The sequence below is a fragment of the Typopeltis vanoorti genome, chromosome 5 (assembly GCF_054136105.1).
Source record: "Typopeltis vanoorti isolate ZY-2024b chromosome 5, IOZ_Tvanoo_1.0, whole genome shotgun sequence".
In the NCBI taxonomy this organism is placed as follows: domain Eukaryota; kingdom Metazoa; phylum Arthropoda; class Arachnida; order Uropygi; family Thelyphonidae; genus Typopeltis; species Typopeltis vanoorti.
Window position 1 is genome coordinate 69,650,289 of NC_143553.1, and position 16,118 is coordinate 69,666,406.

General features: G+C 36.3%; 1 protein-coding gene across 5 annotated transcripts in view; it reads right to left on the reverse strand.

Moving 5' to 3' along the window:
* Positions 1-16,118, reverse strand: part of LOC150106507 (uncharacterized) — a 123,830-nt gene that overhangs the window by 82,268 nt on the left and 25,444 nt on the right. For all 5 annotated transcript variants that reach the window (XR_016548310.1, XM_090392507.1, XM_090392505.1 and 2 more), the window contains exons 3-4: positions 14,894-14,995; positions 8,911-8,966 (exon numbers count right to left, since the gene is read on the reverse strand). Coding sequence is in view for 4 of the 5 variants with exons in the window: in XM_090392507.1 (XP_090248633.1) it covers positions 8,911-8,966; positions 14,894-14,995 (158 nt within the window). In the remaining variant the exon portion in view is untranslated. The remainder of the gene's footprint in view (positions 1-8,910; positions 8,967-14,893; positions 14,996-16,118) is intronic.

Sequence of the window (16,118 nt, forward strand, 5' to 3'; positions counted from 1 at the left end):
TCCTACATTTGCAGCACATATGCTTCTCATCAGTTGAAATGTGCCAGGTAAGAGATGAGAGGAAATGCATGTCCATAGACAAAGCCCTTTGGTTAGAAAGACCTGGGTATGATTCCCATCCATGATGAGAGGAACCCTTATCAGGTCTTTCTGACTAAAAATGAGTTAACTGGTCTTGTATGGAAATAGAGGGTTTTGCTCCTAAAAACTCAGGTTTTACAACCCTCAAAACAGGCAAACCAGTCCCAAGAACACACATACACCTACAGACAAAAAATACCAGTGATGATGGTGGTGGTCAGTTGATGGCATCGATGGTAGTAGTGTTGTAATTAGAGAATTAAGTAGTAGGAGACAGACTGGGTTGTAGACAGTAGAGTAGAGTAGAATGCCCTCCTGCAATGAGTCCTTGGACTCTCCTTGGAGGTGTCATGTAATAATAAATAATTACAGCAGGACATGGAAGGCAGCAGGAAATCACCTTGTTCTACAATCAATATTCCCTAGTAAAGTAGCATATTGCTATACCACCAATCATAAGGTTGAAGAGAGAAGAGGAAATATAGACAGTTAAAACAGTTTGGTGATTTCAATATCAGTACCTCTGGTTTTAGTAATGACAGCAGTGTATAGGAAATTATCAAGGAAGTGGAAGGTATGAAAAATAAGTCAAGAAATGTGAAGAAAGAGAGATCAGGAGGTTAACTGATGTGATATTACTGATGCTAACTGATTATTGATGTTAGCCCAGTGGAGTCTAGAGGGGATAATGCTGGGTATAGAAATAGTGGCATTTTTATGCTTTATATTAATGCCAGGAGTATCTGGAATAAAGGAGAGGAATTGGTGGCGCTGATAGCATCAGCCTGGCCAAGATTATTGGATTGGAATCACTGAGACGTGGTTGACAGAAGAGGATATAATAACAGGAATAGAAGTAGCAGGTACAGCATTTTTTTTGGCAGGATAGGAAGGGAAAGCGAGGTGGTGGAGTACTGCTTATGATAAGTGATGACTTATGTCCTCTAAGAGTGGAGACTTTGGAAGGCAGTGACATTAATGATTTTGAAAGCATATGGTGTGAGGTAGAGATAGGCAAGACAGGATATTTAGTGGGGTGTTGCTACAAACCAAGGAGCACAGAGGGTGGGGACCAGGAGATGTTTAGACAGTTGAGCTTGGCAAGTACAAGAAGAATGATTGTTATGGGAGATTTTAACTACAGCAGTATAAATTGGGGAGAGGAAGATGTATGTAGCAATAATGGAATGGAATTTCTAGAATTCTTGAGGGGCAAATGTCTTAGGCAACATGTAATAGAGAGAAAAAGAAGTTCAAGAGTTTTGAATTTGGTCATAGCATCAGAAGAGTTGATAATAACTGAGATGACATCTCTCCCACCAGTTGGAGAGAAAGTGACCATGTGGTTTTGACTTGGAAGATGAATAGACATGCAGGTGTATCAAAGAAAAGGGAACGTATGTGGAATTATAAGGCAGGTGATTATAATAGTCTCGGGTATCAACTAGGGGCAGTTCGATGGAGGGCAGAATTGGAAGGCCAGGATACCATTAGTACTTGGTAAATTGTGAAAGGATATTTGTTAGCAGCAATAGTAAGCTGTATTCCACGAGTGAAGAAGCGGACACAATTTAGTGTAAAGTAGATGACAAACAATATTAAACAGGAACTGCATGTGAAAAAGAGGCTATGGAAGAGATATAAGGAAAGCGAAGAGTAGATGCATGAAGAATATGAGACACCAGCCAGGAGAGTGACTAGTATGGTAAGGAAGGCGAAACTGGAATATGAGAAGAGATTGGCCCTAAGATCCAAAGAAAATCCTAGAGAATTTTTTAGCTATGTGGCCAGTAGGAGGAGAAATGATTGTGGAAGAATGACATTGTGGGATAAAAATGGAAATAGATTGACTAATGCAGAGGACATAGTGGAATTGGTCAATGAACACTTTTTATTGGTATATTTCATCTTGGAAAAGTATATTTTAATACTAGAGGGATAGGGCAGGTTCGAGGTTTAGAGATGCAGGAGGAGAGTGTGTTCCAAATACAGAGTACTCTGGATGTCAGTAAAGCTGTGGGACTGGATGGTATTTCATCACCAGTTTTGAGAGAATGTGCTAAGGAACTGACAGCTCCTTTGACCTGGCTTTTCAATGAAAGTCTGGCTATGGGAAAGGTGCCCAGGGAATGGAAGGAAGGACAGTGCCATTGCATAAAGGCAATAGCAGACTGGAAGTGTCTAATTATAGGCCAGTTTGTGTGTCATCAGTAGTTGTTAAGATCTTGGAGAAATTAGTTAGGGACCGTATACAACATTGGGCAGATGAGAGTAATGTTATCTGTGAGAGTCAACATGGATTTGTGAGGGGGGCGCTTTTGTTTTAGTAATATGCCAGCCTTTTATAATAAAGTTACAAGAGCAGTAGATGAGGGAAAGGCATATACTGCCATTTTTTTAGATTTAGCAAAGGCATTTGACAGGGTGCTACATGATAAACTGATATTTAAGTTGCAGCACATGGGTTTGGATGTCAAGTTGGTCAACTGGATTCAGGATTGGCTGTCCGATAGGCATCAGAGAGTTGTATATGGTGGGGCAGTTTCAAGGAGGCAGAGGGTTACAAGTGGGGTCCCACAGGGCTCAGTACTCGGACCTATATTGTTTAACCTTTATATCAATGACATTGTCAGTGGATTTCAGGGGGATATTCAGTTGTTTGCAGATGATGTGAAGCTGGGAAGGGTTATTAGTAACAGTGCAGATGTGGTAGTCCTGCAAGAGGATTTGAATAAGCTAGACAGATGGGAAAATGAATGGGGATATCAGTTTAATGCAGCAAAATGTAAGGTCTTGAGGTTTGAGACACATCGATGGGATGCTGCATACTCTATTAGAGGAGCTATACTGGAGGAAGTAGGGAAGACAAGAGATCTGGAGGTTGACGATCGATAGAAACCTGAAATTCAAGGGACATATTGCAATGGTGGTGAAGGTAACACAGATGATTTCTGCAATAATGTAAAGGACGCTGACCTACAGAGATAAAAGAGTTATCATTCTGTTGTATAAGACCTTGATCAGACCACACTTAGACTATTGTTCTCAGATTTGGTCCTCGGGATTTAAAGGGGATAAATTAACTGTGGAAAGGGTACAAAGGCGGATAACAAAAACAGTTTCAGGACTGTACAATGTTAGTTATGAGGATCGGCTGAGGGAATGCGGACTGCAGACTTTGGTGGATAGAAGAAGAAGAAGTGATATGATTGAGACTTTTAAACTGTTGAGAGGTGGTTACAGGGTTGACATTGGGGAGTTCTTTCATTTCGTTGAACAGCGGGAAGAAGTGATGACAAGGGGCCAACCCTGTAAGTTATGAAAGGAAACTGTGAGCAAGAGGGTGAGTAATGGTTTCTTTGCATGGAGGGTGGTTGAACCATGAAATGCATTGCATGATGAGAGCAAAAATGGTCAATGAGTTTAAGGAGTGATATGATAGACTTTATTCCTAGGAGGGACCTCCCACGATAATTCTTGATAGACTTGTGTTTCCTAGTAAGTGCCTCCCTCGATGAGTCTTTTGACTCCTTGGAGGCCTGAATAATAATAATAATAATAATGATATGAACAAGAGTAGAAGTGAGAGAAGGTTATGAAAATAAAAAAAGGAGAGACAATAGTAGAACCGAGGAAATGAGGGGGAAGTAAAGAGTGCAGGAAGAGATAGAGATGAGAGGAAGGCAGATAAAAGAGAGGAAGAGATACAGATGAGTAAGGAATGAATAGAGCTGTGAAGGATGTAATGTATGGAATTCACTAATATTGGCCAGCTCATCACCATTTAAAAATTATATCTTGCACAATATCATACAAGACTCATATTCTGTAATTGCAACATTTGTACTTATCGTCAGTTGAATTCTATGTACAGAACAGAATGTCGCAGAAGTGCTGATCTGGCAGAACAAAAGTGCGACTATGGGAATAAAGTGAGGTGAGAATGTGGATGATATGATAATGATGATGGTTGATACAAATGATCTGAGAAGTAGTGTGAATCCAATGATGGTATACAGAAGAAATATGTGAGAGAGAGAGAAGATAGCTAGTATATTACTAAAATCAAGAGCCAAAAGGCTTCACTTTGGCGATGCAAAAATTATAAAAATCAAGTGGATATTAAATCCAGCATTATTTCAAAGCTGAATACTGAAACTATAAAAGTTTCATATGAAATTTGACCAGAGAGCTTATGGGAATACACTTGCAGGTGTTTAAAGTTGCCCTAGCCGGACCTTATAGGAGACATGCCTGCTATGACAAGCATCTGTATGTGCCACATGCCCACTATGACAAGCGTCCTTTTAGCTCTTTATTTTAGTAAATACTTTTACACACCGACTGAGAGTTCGCTTACGAAAAATGCACCTCTCTGATGTTTCAAGTTCCTTTAGTACTGAGAGTTTTTGCTCTCCTAAGGTTTCTGCCTGGTCTCTGATGAAAACCAACCTGTTTGAAACAGCTGTCAGGCCAGTGAAACCTTATCAAAATGGACCAATAGAAGGCGAACATATGAACATTTGTCATAGTGGGCATGTCTCCTATAAGGTCTGGCTAGGGCAACTCGTAAATACCGGTGAGCGTAAACTCTCTGATCAAATTTCATACAAAACTTTAATAGTTTCTATATTCAGCTTTGAAATAATGTTGGATTTAATATCCACTTGATTTTTATAACTAGTATGTTACTTGAATATGATAATGCAGAGTTAAGGAGAAGAGCAGCAGTAATAAATGATGAAATCAATGAAATGTGGTTGGTAGAAGATGATATCCTGATGAGAATAGAAATAGTAAGGTATAGTATATTTTAGCAAGATGGGGAGAGTAAAGAGAGTGGTGGGGTGTTACTTATGAGTTGTATCTCATAAGTATCTCTCATCATTTCTTTCTGTATCTCAGATAGAGAATACAGAAAGAAATGGTACTGATGGTTTTGAGAGTGTATGGTGTGAGGTAGAGGGGGAAGAACAGCATATTTTTGGATGTTGATGGTGAAGAAAATGTTCATCATCATCATCATCAAATTCCTGCCATATACCCTCAAGGAGTGTACAGGATATGATAGTACTACATGAAAAATTTACATCATTACTAACTTCCTATCTACAATTTTCCTCCAAATCAGTCTGTTACTTGTCAAGACTCCAACATTACCAGATCTTATATTTCTATCGTCTAAGGCACTTTATACCATATCAATCCACCTATATCTTGGTCTTCCTCTGGGTCATTTTCCTGCCAACCTGGCAGAGAACACTTGTTTTGTTAATCTTTCCTCGCCCATTCTGTTTAAGTGACCATACCACCTGAGATTAGCTCTGCTAATGCATTCCTGGATGCTGACAATGTCAAGTTCTTTTCTAATATTCTCGTTTTTAATATGATATTGCCATTGATGCCATCTGTTCACACCACTAATCTTTCTCAGGACTCTCATATCTGCAGTCTCTAGTCTTTGGTCAAGCATTTTACTTCTGACCCAGGTCTCAGATCCATAAGTTAAAACTGGTTTGAACATTTGAACACTGTCTTGTATACAGCTAATTTAGTGTTCCAACTAATTTCTCTCTTATTCCATATGAATTTATTCAATTGACTTCCTACCATACCCGCTTTGTTGATTCTGTTGTCTATTTCTATATTTAATTTACCATCTTCAGGGAAAAAAGTGCCTAAGTAGCTGGTATTTTTTATTTGTTCCACAGGTTCTCCATTCATAACACAGTTGACATTTTCAAAGATTCTGCCTATTTTCATTGTCTTTGTCTTTTTAATACTGACCTTCTTCCCATATCTATTACAACAGTTATTCAATTTAGTCAGAGAATCTTGCAGACTTGTAGCGGATTTATTAATTAGAAGTATGACATCATCCGTATAAAATAAAGAGCTAACATTAACATCTCCAATTTTGATATCATGTTTAATACCACTTTCCTTCATAATGTGATCCATATAGATAATGAATAACAGAGGGGATAATGTACATCCTTGTCGCACCCCAGATTTAACATTAAACCATCTTCCTGTACTTTCTTCAATTCTAACTGCTGACTTACAACTCAAATAAAGACTAAGCATTGTTGATATAATGCCTCATTGACACCTTATAACTGTGGTGTATTGAATAGCTTCTCTCTTGGCACCGTGTCATATGCCTTTCCAAATCGACAAAACTTAAATACAGATCTTTGTTATATTCCCATGATTTCTCCACTATTTGTCGTAAATAGAAGATCTGATCCTGACAGCCTCTATTTGGCCTGAATCCAGCTTGTTCTTCACCAAGCCCCTCTTCCACAATTCCTCTCAACCGCTTCTCAAGTATACTTGCATAGATCTTGCCAGGAACACTCAGTAGGGAAATACCTCTATAATTCTCACATTCAGTTTTATTTCCCTTTTTTATATATGGGCGCTATTAGAGCTCTACTCCAATCATTGGGAATTCGTCCCTCTGTCCAGGCTTTCTGAACTATGCAGTGCAGCCGCTGTAAGACTTTTACACCACCATACTTCAGCATTTCTGCTCGAATATCATCTACTCCTGCTGCCTTTCCACATTTCAAGCCTTTGATGGCTCTTTCTACTTCAAGTATGGATATATATTCCTGACTGCATGCCTGGTCAGTGATTTTTATCACTGTGCTGTCATCACTGCTTGTTTCATTTAGCAAATATTCAAAATAATTACTCCATACTTCAAGGATATCTTTTTCTCCCGTTTTCATTTCACCTTTATCATCTCTAACTGCTTTTACAGCACTCTTTCCTCCATTCTTAAGCTTCTTCAACAACCTCCAGAATATTTTGCCACCCTCTTGATATTTATTTTCTATGTTCTTGCCAAAGTCCTTCCATGACTTTTGTTTAGCTAGTTTTACACACTGTTTAGCTTTCTTACATTTGTCTCTGTATTCTCTAAGAGCACAAGCTGACTTATTTGGCAGGAACTTTTGATATGTTTTCTTCTTTTCCTTCACTGCCTCTTTAACTTCCTGTGTCCACCATGGAGTTCTAATTTTTCTATCCTTGCAGACAACTTCACCACATGCCTCTCTAGCTGAATCAATCACGGTTTTCTTCAAGGCTTGCCACTGAATCTCCAAGGTTTGGTTCCTGTTCTCAAACTCTTTCATTTTTTCTTCAATAATCTTTGTGTATGTTAGTCTACAGTTCACATCTGAGAGCTGCTCAAATTTTATTCGCTTTAAAACTTTCTTAAATGTTATTCTTTTCAATATGAAATTCAATTTTATCCTGCTCAAGACTAAATAGTTATCGCTTCCAATTTCAAATCCTCTGTACACTCAGGTGTCCTGCACCAGGGAGAAAACATCACTATCAACAATAACATAGTCAATGAGACTTTTCTTATTCCTTGCCACTTCTCTCCATGTGAATTTGTGCACATTTTCATGTTGGAACATAGTGTTAGTAATAACCAGTCCATGTCCTGAGCAGAAATCCAACAGATATTTGCCATTATTATTAGCTTTGCTCTTTTCTCCAAATTTTCCCAAAATATTTTTGTATGTCTCGCAATCATTTCCTACTCTGCTATTTAGATCCCCAACAAGGATCAACTTTTCCTTTTTCATTGTGTCAGTTGCTTTTTCTAAAGCCTCAAAAAATTCCTTCACTTCTACCTTAGTAGAACCTTCTGTGGGACCATAGGCACAAATAAGTCTCATTGTCCAGTTCCCCGTTCTCATAATTGCCCACATTACTCTACTTGAGACTGACTGCCATTCAAGAAGATTAGCCTCGTATTTTGTGTTGAATACTCTGGCTACTCCTTCTTTTCCTTGATTGTCATTGCCTGAATATAACATTTTGTATTTATTGCTCAGAAAGATCTCACCAGTTTTTGTTTTTTTTTTTGTTTCAGTCACCCATAGTATGTCGATCTGGTACTTATCTAATTCCTCAGCTAGCTACATTTCTTTGCTATTCAGGTTTCTTATGTTGATAGTACTGATCTTTAACTCTGGTGATGTTGAGTTGGGGTGTCAAAAGTGAATTCTTATTTGTAAAATGGTAACAGTAACTATAATATTTTATTTAATAAAATCACTTTGTTAGGTTACCGTATGAGTTTGTTGCTAAATATATTTAAGCAAATATATTAAGCTTAATATAATCTACAAAAAATTATGTTTTTTTTTTTTTTGAAAAAATAAAAAAGTAAACGAGAAGAACAAGGGGCTCGGCAAACCCCTTATAGTTCACCACTGATTATGGGATACTAAGGCAATTAATGTGAAGTTATTACCTTCTATATTCAACTAGTCCAGTCGTGATGTTACTTCACATGCAAATTTTTATTTGCTTACACTTGGATAAAGAAATAAACCAAGAATATAATTTCTTGGCATCTTTAATTTTTAGAATTATTTTCTGTTTTTTTAATTAATTTTATACTTTTTTTTTTTAAGTAATCTGGAACAAAAATCAAACATGGAACTTTTTAAGTTACTTCAGACATCCAGTGAGTGAGGCAGCAGTCTTATACTACATCATGAAATATATTACCTTGTGTCAAATAGTAGTGCCTACAACATTATTCGAATATATTAAAATCATAATTTAGATTCATTAAAGCTAAAATCTTTATAGCCCTTCCATAGTCATTTATTATTGATGCATGTGAATTAATTTAATGATTAGATTGTATTATTTGCAATATCAGGTTTTGGATATTGGTTTCTTCCTCTTTTAAGTAAGATCACCAGTTTTAAAGAACAGAATATTTTATTTATCGTAAATGAAAGATTAATTCTAGAGAAAAAAACTACCAAAAAAAAAAAAAAAATCACTCACCCATGCACCAAATGCTGATACCTGATCAAATTTTCGTGCTACCCAACCATCAACAACTATATGGGGGGAAAAAATAAATTCCATAAAGTAAAAGCACATTTATTTAGTGATTATTGTCTTACTATTATCCTAATGCAATTAACTGAAGAATGCAAGATGGTTTCATATAAAATCATATGTAAAACAAGGGTACTTGTTATCCTCAGTGTTTATTCATAAGCTATTTAATTCATGTTATAAGGAAAGTAGCATTAAACTCACTCTAGTATATGCTGCTAATACTTTCTTTTGAATAAATCTACAAGTTTTCAGGCCTATTTAACAAAATTGAATCACTTCTATATTAAATTTGGTAAGAAACAAAAGATAAAACATCCTTTCTTTTAAGCTTACAGGTGATCCGAATGCATCTTTGAAAATTATGGAGACAGCTACCATGTTTGAATAAAAACTTTAGTTTAATATAACTAAAATCTACATTTGACGTTTCGACCTTTATGTCAAGGTCATCTTCTGGAGCATACAACTGTACACAGAAAACAAGCTACACTACGATCAATCTGGTTTGTTACAGTTACCAACCGCTACAACAATTGTTGTCCTGACCTCTATGAAAAAAAAAAATTATACATCAACACTAGAGTCCTATTATTAGTGTTATCTGTTGATTGTAGAAATATATTGGGCGTCACAACAAGTATCTATCTATATACATATATTAACATCATGATTATACATGTACATTCCAGCCAGTTGGTATGGAATGGTTTCTAATACTAGCTGAAGATTGGCTAGAGTCCTGACTTATGCTGGATCTTATATATTAGGTAGGCTGAATGTGTGCCATCCAGATCCTTGGAATTTTCATGCCATCTTTGTTGTTGATATTTGGTTGGTTTATCAGGATTTTGCAAGCTTCCTTAAATTTCCTTTTATACCAGGTTTTTGTGTGGTGTAACGAGCGGGTGCTTTTTCCAGTTGATTTGGTGTAAGGTGTTGAGCATGTGGTCTGAGAGGCCTGTTTCACCATAATGGTTATATTTAATGTGTCTAATGTGTTCTTTCTTGCATATAGGGATTGTCTGTCCTGTTTCACCAATGTACGGTAAGTTACAGTAAGGTGCAGTGGATGCAATAGACTCCAGGATGTGCTAATGGGAGGAGAGGATCCTTAGAGGAGCTGAATATGGTTTTAAGTTTAGTGGGTGGTTTAAAGGTGGCATTGAGGTTATAATATTGTAGGATTCTGTTGATTTTTTCTGATAACCCTTTAATGTATGGGATGGCTATGGTTTTACTGTAATCTAGATTCGTTTTTGTTGTTTTATGAAGTATTTTATTAATAGTATTTTTGTTATAGCCATTATTTATGAATGTGTCGCTGATGACTTTTAGTTCTTGTTTCAGAGCTTGCTGGTTAGAGCAAATTGTTGTAGCTCTGTTTTTAAGGGTGTTAATGACTCCATATTTTTGTGATGAGTGGTGGTGGTATGAATTAGCATGTATGTATTGGCCAGTGTGTGTCGGTTTTCGGTAGACCGTGAAAGATAGACTGCCTGAAAGAAGACGTGTGACTAGTGTGTCTAGGAACAGGAGCGAATTTTGATTTCGATGGTAAATTGTATGTATTCGTGTTGTTTGTTCAGGTGGCTAAGGAATGTGTTTAGCACTTGTCGCCCGTGCGGCCAGATCGCAAACACGTCGTCAACTTTCTAAGCCAGACTGTTGGTCTTAGCATGGTGGAATCAAGAGCCCTTTGCTCAAAGGTTTCCATGTAGAAGTTAGCGATTGGGGGGGATAGTGGTGAGCCCATGGCTGTACCTTCGTTTTGTAGGTAAAATTTATTTTGCCACACGAAGTAACCGGACTGTAGTACGTGGGCAAAGAGGGCCGTAATGTTGGGCGGAAATTTGTTCTGTAGTAGGAGAATTGTGTCATTGTGTCTGGGCCAAGAAGTGACAGATTTGAGTAGTTTCTCTGTTTTATCCTTTATCCTGTGAAAAAGGCAGAAATGTCAAAACTGACTAATAAGTCGTTTTTGTCAAGTGTTATCTTTTAATTTTGTTTATAAAGTGTTGTGTGTTTTTTATGTAGGAGGGGGGAATGACCTACCAACTTCTTGGGTGTTGAAGCTAATTTCTTGGCTAAGTGGTAATTGGGGCTGTCTATTCCTTCCACGACTGGTCAAAGGGGCACATTTTGTGTGTGTATTTTCGGGACCCCATATATTCTTGGGTGGGCGGGCATAGTGGGGTTTGAGTTTTTTAACCATGTCTGGGCCAAGAAGTGAGATTTGAGTAGTTTCTCTGTTTTATCCTTTATCCTGTTTGTTGGGTTATAATTTACCAGCTTATATGTGTTGTTATCGGCTACTAATTGATTCATCTGAAGTACGTATGTTGACCTGTCAAGGACGACCTGTCAGGAATCTAGCCAATCTTCAGCTAGTATTAGAAACCATTCCATACCAACTGGCTGGAATGTACATGTATAATCATGATGTTAATATATGTATATAGATAGATACTTGTTGTGGCACCCAATATATTTCTACAACCAACAGATAACACTAATAATAGGACTCTAGCGTTGATGTATAATTTTTTTTTTTTTTTTTCACCAGAGGTCAGGCCAACAATTGCTGTAGTGGTTGGTCAGTAACTGTAACAAACCAAATTGATTATAGTGTAGCTTGTTTTGCTCCAGAAGATGACCTTGACATAAAGGTCTAAACGTTGAATGCAGATTTTAGTTATATTAAACTAAAGTTTTTATTCAAACACGGTAGCTGTCTCCATAATTTTCAAAACTTTAGTTTAATATAACTAAAATCTGCATTCGACATTTCTTTTTTTTTTTTAGGAAAAAGTTTTTTTTCCTAAAAAAAAACTTTTTTTGGTTCCTCTTCCTGATTCTGCCAAGTTCTTATAATTTTCTCAGTTGGGGGGGGGGGGGGGGGGGGTTTGCCTGAAATGCATCTCTGCAGCCCTGTTTTCATGTTCTTAAGCATATGCAGTCACACGTAGCTTGTAAGTAATATTCTAGCAATGCCGACGTTTTTCAGCCATAATTTGCCAAGAAAGTTAGAGAAAATTTAACGGCAGAAATTTATCACCGTTCACAACAACTGCGACAACAATCGGAAAGTTTAAACGAACAGGAACACAGCAGTGATCATCAATGACAGTGCATGCGCATCCACCGAACCCTACATAACTGGAATGCTCTCACAAACCGAAAAATAGCAAGAAAGAAATTGCGTAACTCGGAACAGAGAAAATTTCCAGAAATGAAAGTAATAAAAAAATGAGTATCGGCATATAAGACGCACCCTGTTTTTTAGACCTATTTTCAAAGAAAAAAGTGCGTCTTATGTGCCGGCAAATATGGTACATGCTCAGTGAAAAACCTACAGAAGAAGTAAAACATTTTACCTATTTGTTTTTGTTTTTAAATTAAATGTGGAACTAGATAATGGAATAAGCAAAGCTGGTATGGTAAGAAAACTCTAGATCTAAGTGGATTGATGTGTTAATGCATTAGAAAGCCAAAATGTAAAATCTGCTAATATTAGAGCCTGGCAAATACCAGATTTGGAGGGGGGGGGGAAGAAAAAAAAGGAAAGAAACTGTTGATAGGAAGCTAGTAATTATGTAAACAGACTTATACAGTGTCATGATAGTATCCTGTACACCTCTTTCATAATAAATATCATGAAATAACAATGATGTTTAATACCATGATGTTGATATCAATGATATCAACAGCGTTGATAACATGCACCTTTGCTTATATCCTCATTTCACATCAAACCATACTCCTGTGTCCCTCCTTCTATTCTAACTTCTAAATTACAACTTAAGTGTAGACTAGACTATATATTTCTCTTATGTAATGTCCCATTTACCCTGTTAATTTCCCATGATTTCTCAACTATTTGTCTTAAAATAAAAATCTGATCCTGACAGGCCCTATTTTGGCCTGAACCCAGCTTGTTCCTCCCCAAGTGACTCTTCTATTTTTCTTAGCCTCGTCTCAAGCATGCTTGTATAAATCATACATAAAACATTCGGTGGGGAAATTCGTCTGTGATTCTCCCTTTTTTTTTATATATATAGATGATACTATGAAGAGTTCCACTCCAACATCTGGAATTGACCTGAATTATATAGAGTAGCCATTGTAAAACACTTTTATACATCTCTATTTGAGAATTTCTAGCTGAATATCATCTACTCGTTTCAGGTTTCTGATGGCTTTTCTACTTCAAGTATTGATAGGTTCTTTCTCCTGATTGTTTTTCTTCTGAATATTGTTATTACTGTTTTGTCATTGCTATATATCACTAATAGAATTATGAAGAACAGCTGTAGCTTTAAAGGAAGACTTGAATAGTATGTGTGTATGAGTGAGTGGCACTACCAGTTTGCTATTGCAAAGTGTAAGATTTTAAAATTTGGAAACAAAGCTGGGATGCAAAGTATTCAACTAGTGGGAATATCTTACTGGAGGTGGAGAAAATCAGGATCTGGAAATGATGGTGGCTGGATAAGGACCTAAAATTTAGAGTACTCACTGCTAAAATTCTGAGAACAAAACATTGGACTATAGCAAGACATACAGAAGTAAGGAGGTTATAGTTCTCCTGCATAAAGCCTTAATCAGACCACATATGGATTACTGTCATCTCATTTTCAAAGGGATTAGGTTATAGGGAAAAGGGATGATTAAGATAGTTTTCAGTCACTAAAATGCTGAGTATGAAGAGCATTTTGCTAGGAGGATGGGGAGGGGAGAGATGTGGTACTCGTTTTTATCCTATTTAAAACTAAATGGTGATCATTTCCTATTTCAAATTCTCTATATACTGTTGTATCCTGAATGAGTATCAATATTATTTTTGCATGTTCCCTCCATGTGGATTTATGTACATTGCCATATTGGATCATGGGGCTAATTAATGACTAATACATGTCCTGAACAAAAATCCAGAACAGTACTTACAGTTATTATGGTTCTGCTCTTGTCTCCAAATGTTTTAAGCATTTCCATGTGTCAGAGATTCACTTCCTTCTTTGCCATTTCCTACTTGATGAATATATATTGGTCAAAGCTGGGTAACTTGAAGCAGACCTCAATATAGTCTTGTACGGAATGCAAAACCCAACAGCGCTTCCCACCAATTTCAGTCCTCACCTTCTCATGGTCTGTCCCATTCCTAGGTTACATAACACTGACCAAATAAGAATGGGCTGGGAATTTGAAACAAATCAACTACAAACAAGTATTTGGAACAAAAATTGCAGGTACAAGATTTCGACAAAGACCATATACAATGGATTGATGCAGTTAGGAAATGTTGGGAATGCCATAAAATCAGAGGTAGTAAAAAACATATCAAATTAGTGATTTAACAAATAATAGAGCTATTGGAAAATAACTTTTGATAAGGAACTATTAATAAAATATTAATTGTTTTGAACTATCACAGAAGTCTGTATACACAACAGAATAAATGCTAGGAAATTATGATGAAATTTTTACAATTACTAGCCATGTGATAAGGCTTAATTGCTGGGAGAAACTCATGTTGGAGGCCTAATAGAATAAAATAGCACTAGGAAAGATATTTTGAATTTAGGATAATTTAAATCTTCATTTAAAGAGCATTTTAAATTCTTTTGAAGTGCTGTTTTATTCAATTAAGCCTCTAGCATGAGTCTACATAATAGTATGAATGAAGAATACATATCATACACATCTTACTATTAGTATCATTTCTTCATATCTTCTCACAGTCTATGGACCAGGTAAACATATCTTTTTTCATGGTATATATCTTTGTTTCTTGTACTGTTCCTATTTATATCAATGAATAGGGCATAACTTAACGTTTCGTTCAGCCTGATCTGATATCAGGATTTTATTTCCTTTTAACTGTTCATCAATACCACTCAATAGACAAAGCAGTTATACTACTTACCATCAAGCACTGCTGATAGGGAATAAAGAAATAAGAACCAGAAATAAAAGCCATTTTCTGTACATATCCAAGCTATGATTATCAATGCTATCCGTATATATCCTAGAAGAAATTACAAAAATAAATAAAATAAAATAATATATATAATATATATATATGCGATTATATATGTGCGTTTATATCACACACATATATAAACACACACACACACACACACACACACACACACACATACACACACACACACACACACACACACACACACACACACACACACACACACACACATGTGAACATATATACACCATCACCTTTTTATTATGCATGGGTTCTTAATTGTGAATAATAAAATTTATGGATTTATGGATAACCTATGAATAATAATTCTATATAAATATAAAATAGTTTTCATCTATAGATTCAAGTTTGTGATATTGTTACTGGAACCATATTCAAATCACGATGATGATGTGTTCAGGTATATGTTTAGCAAGTATTAGGGGTAAGTTGCTTACAGTTTTCTATAAAGGTGGTGAATGTAAACTATGAAGGTGATGCTATAAGCAAGTCTCTTAGTAACTTACATGCTTTGTTGAAATAAGTATTGAGACATTCTCATTTTTGAATGAAACATACTGATATGTACATTCCTCTCATCACTTGTGGTGGCCTTATATTACTATGTAAGAATAAAAGATATATTCCTAGAGTCATCTGTACATCCATATGCTGCTGATGGCACATGGTGAACAACTCATGGAATATGAGAGTAGTGTAAGAGTGGTAATGAAGTAGTTGAAGCTGACAAACAAAAATGTGAACTCAAGATTACTGTGTGAAGCTGAAGCTAAAGAGAAAGACTTTCACAGTAAATATGTTTAGTCTTTATAGCAGGGAGACCAAAACATCTAACCCTTAGTCCCATTCACTGTACTGAAAATATGATGGAATTTACAACCTACCATATATCATACCCATCATGCATGAGATTTGCATTAAAAGAAATGCAACAAACAACAAATATACTGTTATGTAATTATTATTATTATTACAGCACTCTGTTGCTGATTCTTTTGACTCCATGACAGTTTGCTGACAGTATGAGTCAAAAGATTCAGTGAGAGAGATTCATCCTAAATGCAAAGCGTGGCATATCCATACACAATGCTCTCCAGCAAATGAATGGCCCTCCTGGCCTGATCTCTGTATTCATGCATCTAATTAT